A 6,000-nucleotide genomic window follows, 5' to 3' on the forward strand; every position below is an offset into this window, starting at 1 on the left:
CACGAGTGTACATCACTACACTAACACACACAGTGTACATCACTACACTATCACACACACACACGTGTGTACATCACTACACTATCACACACACACACGAGTGTACATCACTACACTATCACACACACACACGAGTGTACATCACTACACTATCACACACACACGAGTATACATCACTACACTATCACACACACACGAGTATACATCACTACACTATCACACACACACGAGTGTACATCACTACACTATCACACACACACGAGTGTACATCACTACACTATCACCCACACACAGTGTACATCACTACACTATCACACACGCACGAGTGTACATCACTACACTATCACACACACGAGTGTACATCACTACACTATCACACACACACACACACGAGTGTACATCACTACACTATCACACCCACCTCGTGTGCCGTGCCGGCCTTCACAGGTGCTCACCAACAGCACTTGCCCCTACAGCCTGTGAAAGGTGACACACGGGAGATGTTTGTGTTTGTTGTACACACACAGAGACGCTGCGGCGGTGTTGATATCCACGCTGCTGCTGCTGTGATCCACTGCCTCCTACGGTCACTACCGCACAGTGGGGCTGAACGATGAATCGATTTCAAATCGAAGTCGCAATTTGAAACAATGCGATTAGCAAATCGCAAAAGCTGCGATTTTTGAAAAGTGTTTTATTTTTTATTATTAGAACTTTATTGATTTAACTTAACAATTTATTATAGATTTGAAGCTTTCGTGACTGCAAGGATTCATACTCTGAGGTTGTTTCGGTAAAGTCACGTTGGTAAAATATAATTATAATAAAACAAAATAATAATAAATGAAAATAACTCAATTGAATCACGACGTTTCGAAGGCAACACAAGTCTCCGTCTTCAGGTGGGACCGTCACAGCTAAATTTACTGTATCACTTTATATTATTCTATTATTTTATTCTATTATCAGTTAATTTTCTTATTATTTTATCATTATTAGTTAATACCACTTTATTTTATTATTATTTTGTTATTATTATCTTATAAAAATATCTTATTATTATTTTTTTATTACTTTATCATAAGCAATGTATTAATATTTAATTTTATTATTGTTGTATTATAATTTTTTTATTTTATTACTATTATTAAAACATTATTATATTATTATTTTATTATTATTTTGGCACTATTATTATTATTTTTTATTGTTATTTTAGTATTCTTTTATATTATTATTATTTTACCTACGTGGCTTTACCGAAAAAACTTAACAATTGCTCTATGTTTGATCGTTCTATTTCAATTAAAATTTTTAACAAATACATGTTGGAAGCAATTCATATATTTTAAGTTTTCAGCCCTGCATTAGAATATATAGAGCAGTTCACATTTTGATGGTATCATTACACGTTTTACATCTACTACACAGTGAATGTTGAACTGAAGCTCGACTTTTAAAAATGTAGATGGCGGGGCAGACAAACGCACCGCTGTACTGTACTTCTGTGCTTTCGCCAGCCGCGCCGCCTGCCTTCACCAACACGCGGTGACCGGCGTGGTGAAGTATGGTCAAATATCCCCCACGAACCCCACGGTGTAGGGAGGCCCTCATCCAGCAGTGGATTGACAAAGTGCCCGTTACATGTCATCACACCGATAGCTACGCATTACAACGTTGTATAACAATGCTCAATATGAATTGCTCTATTGTAGTGTACGTGCATGTTAGTGCACGAGTGCTGTTGTTATAGTGGTGCTGTTGTTACACGGCTACTGTGATTATCGTTACTGCAGACGGACGCTCACCGACTGTGGACCCAAACTCAGCCAACAACGTCCTCCAGATTTCCTCGAACCTCAAGACGGTGACGTGGACCCCTGTTTCCCAGGGTCGCCCCGATCACCCACACCGCTTTGATCGCTATGCACAAGCCCTGTGCTCCGAGAGCTTCTCGTCGGGTCAGCACTACTGGGAGGTGGACGTGGGGGGTGCGGCGGGGGGCTGTGAGGTTGGAGTCGCGTACGGGACGATCGCACGGAAAGGGAATGGTAAAGAGTGCTGGCTGGGACAGAACGACTCATCCTGGGTTTTATATAAAGACAACAACAGCTGCTCAGTGTATCATGGTGGTGTATCAACCTCAGTGCCGGTGAGGGATCCTCCCCGGAGAGTCGGGTGTCACCTGCACTGGGAGGCGGGGCTGCTGTCGTTTTACCGCGCCGACTCCATGGAGCTGCTGCACTCCGTCCACCACTCGTTTAGTCAACCGCTCTACCCCGCACTGTACGTGGGTGGTGTTGTTGGTAGCTCAGTGAGGATTCTGGATCTGAGTCGTGCGTCCTGAGCACGGAGTGTGAGCAGCGCAGAGAAACGGGCACAACGCACAGACTCACGCACACAAAGACACAGATCCCCCGTGTAGCCTTCACAGGCTGTTGGGGCAAGTGCTGTTAGCGAGCACCTATGGGGACGTCCATGAATGACGTCACGCACCTGGGGGGGGGGGGCAGACATTTGTGACGATGGGGGGGGTTGAGAAATGTGACGTCACGTCAAAATGAGCAACTTAAATAAATATAGACAACACGTTCTACTTAATTAAATAGACGTTTTAATAAATGTTTTCTCCTACAACATCAGAGTGCAGCACCACATTAAATATGCACTACAATGACAATAGATTAAAGCTATTTGAGGCATGTTTTATTTTGGGGGGGGGGGGCAGAGCTTTGTGACGTCATATTTGAGGGGGGGGGTCTGACTTGTGACGCCGTGTGACGAAGTGGGGGGAGGGGTAAAAAATCGTCCCAAATCGCGTGACGTCATTTATGGACGGCCCCTATGAAGGCCGGCATAGCACACTAGGGGGTGGGTGGCCAACACCACGCCCGGCCGCCTTTGTCTCCCCAGTGGTGATGTTTACACACCGTACCAGGAACTATTTTTTCAGGCTGAGTCGACCTAGGGGAGGCCCATGACCGGTTCACCAACACCAGTGACGATTATCGGAATCGGTCCAGGCTCTCCCCTAGGTCGACTGAGCCTCAAATGAGTACCTGCTGCGACGTGCAAACATCGCCACTGGGGAGACAAAGGCGGGTCGGGCGTGGTGCTGGTGTGCGTCAGTGCCGGCCTTCATAGGTGCGACTAGCAAACAGCACTTGCCCCTACAGTCTGTTAAGGCTACACGGGGGATAATTTTCTTTTGGTTAGTGGGTTGGTCTGTATGCCTTTGTGTCTGTGTGTGTCTTTGTTACTGTGTGTGTGTCTTTGTTACTGTGTCTGTGTGTGTGTGTCTTTGTTACTGTATGTGTGTGTCTTTGTTATTGTGTCTGTGTGTGTGTCTTTGTGTGCATTTTTGTTTTGGTGCTGGCCACCCACCCCCTCGTGTGCAAGAGTGACAGCCTTCACAGGCTCTGTTATTTGCTACGAACAGCCCTTTCCCCAACAGTCTGTTAAGACTACACAGACACACACAGATAGACACACGTACATACACACAGATACATACATACACATAGATACATACATACACACAGACACACTGTCACACACAGACACACACTCATACACAGACACATACAAACCAGTGGCGGCTCCTGCAAAATCTCTCAGGGGGGGCAAATGTCTGGATGATTGATAAGGATAAGGTCCACCCATGCAATGAATAAATTAACAGCTTAAGCATGTAAAGGCAACTTCACTTCTTTAATATTAATGAAAAATAAAGTGACTCTTACAATACATCTTGTTTGTTTATATACTCACTATTAAAACAAACCACTCAAGTTTATTTTATTAAAGATTCCACTAGGTAGCGATAAATTATATTGTTGGATGAAACGTGCTTACGTAGGATGACGTAAGCACGTATGATGACGTAAGCACGTTAGTGCATGCCCTCCCGGAAGCCATAGAGAATGCATTGGAGCGCCCCCGTTCGAAAAAAAACATCTTTGAATGTAAGTCTATGGGGCCACTCGGGGCGATTCTCAGCCGTAGTGAAATCGCCCCAAAAGAGGCGGTACTCCACAGAACGTGACATGACGCTGATTGGACTATATCCAGAGGCTGACAGTGACGGCTAGCGTGACTCTGTGGTTGAATGACATTGGTGGTGCGTCGCCCAATCGCCCTAATGAAGAAACCGCCCCTGATACAAACACAGATAGATACACACATATACAAAGACAAAGATCCCCCGTATAGCCTGAACAGACTGTTGGGACAAGTGCTGTTAGAGAGCACCTATGAAGGCCGAAACGGTACACGAGGGGGTGGGTGGCCAGCACTAATCCCGGCCGCCTTTGTCTCCCGAGTGGCGATGTTTATACTCTACACAAGGTACTAATTTGAGGCTGAGTCGACCTAGGAAATGCCCAGGACCAGTTCAGACAATCGTCAGTGGTGTTGGTGGTCGTCAGTGGGAATAGAACTGGGTCACCAGGTTTGTAGCACAGTGCACTAACCACTACAACACCAATCTCCACCCACCCACACACCTGCTCAACCACCCACATGATCACCCTCCTACTCTCCGACCTGATCCCGTTAAGTTTGGAGATGATTTGTCAAAAACAACAATATTAAGTTGATTCTTTTTAAAGACAATTTTAAACAGTTATGCTAAAATAAATCCAGAACAAATAAATGGCAATGATAGAGACGACATAATAAAAAAAATACTTTAATAATAATGTTTTAGAAGGTACGGTTTGGTGCAGAAATCCAACGAGCCTCACCAGAGCGGACGACATCAGTCCAAGGGACAAACCATCACCGTTTGGCTGGCCACTCTGAGTTTTCTAACAAATCGCGACCTGTAAACCCAACACCGCGACGTGAATGCAACACTCCTCTCTGCGCAGGTGAGAGTCGATTCGTGTCTTGGTTCGTCGCCGCCGTGTGCGCTCCAGGGACAGCGTCTCTCAGCCACAGTGAGCGGCTATCGGTGAGAAGCCACTGAGAGTCGTGGCGAGCAGCTCCCACTGAGAGTGTAGCGAGTGGACCTGGCTCCCGTCTGGAAGTGGTCAAAGCCGACCGTGTAACGTGCCTCACGTTGCGTCTGGACAGCTGCGTGCGATACGAAGCTCGTGTCTGTGACCTTGACCACCTGAGCACATTTACACGGAGTGTCTCGTGAGGTTTGTAACCTCGTGCTAAGTAATGTTGGCTTCCTTGTTCATCTCCGATGTTGTGAGCCCCCAGGATGTTGATGGTTAAAATATTTTACCTGGAAAGTCGCTCGATTGAACTTCTCATTCGCAAGGGTGTCCAAGGTGTCAAGTTACACATGCGTAAAAACATCAATCAAACGATTTACTATGGACTATATTTTGTTATATTTTACCAGGTAAGGTACACTGAGCAATGTAGCTCTTTTTCAGAAGCTATGTGGCCATCACAGATGATAGCTCAACGAAGTGGCTTATCATCATGTGGAAATGTATAGCAGTAGCTTAATACTCTAAACGCGTGATGTTGATTGTAAATGTGGAGGGAATAAACGACCCCAGTGAGAAAGAGAGACACGCAAACTCCTAATATGCAGCAGGCGTCGGGGTCGGGATCGAATCCACGACCTCCTGCAGACCAGGCGAGGGAGTTAACATCTAATCACTCCAAATAAAAACGTTACAATCTACATCTTACACGGTTTACGTTTAAATACAATGTGAAACACATTGATACAGAGCCAAGAACAGAGGCAAGGCAAAACACCCACGAGCATCAGAGGACAGTCAAACGCACGAAAGCGCGGTGCGCACTGACGGTTCATGTGGGGCGTTCTCTCGCTGTCACAAAGTAACTCAATGCGTTCGTCAAACACTGCGTGGAGCTTATAAGTAACATTAAACGACGTTTCAGGCAACGGACCTATTCATAGGACATCATTGAGAGTTAAAGGAGGAGGGCGATTCTGAATGAGTGCGTGCGTGTTTGGGTTTTTACTCTGATGATCGTTGCTTTCGTGATTGTAAGGGTTTGGAATTGGTT

General features: G+C 45.5%; 1 protein-coding gene across 1 annotated transcript in view; it reads left to right on the forward strand.

The window, feature by feature from the left end:
- LOC144733060 (E3 ubiquitin-protein ligase TRIM11-like) overlaps window positions 1–2,707 on the forward strand; it is a 98,474-nt gene extending 95,767 nt beyond the window's left edge. The window contains exon 6 of the mRNA XM_078614797.1: window positions 1,797–2,707. Within this exon, the coding sequence (XP_078470923.1) occupies window positions 1,797–2,347 (551 nt within the window). The 3' untranslated portion in view covers window positions 2,348–2,707. The remainder of the gene's footprint in view (window positions 1–1,796) is intronic.
- The last annotated feature ends 3,293 nt before the right edge of the window (window positions 2,708–6,000 follow it).

Source organism: Lampetra planeri, chromosome 45 (genome assembly GCF_965212315.1).
Source record: "Lampetra planeri chromosome 45, kcLamPlan1.2.h2, whole genome shotgun sequence".
Lineage (NCBI taxonomy): Eukaryota > Metazoa > Chordata > Hyperoartia > Petromyzontiformes > Petromyzontidae > Lampetra > Lampetra planeri.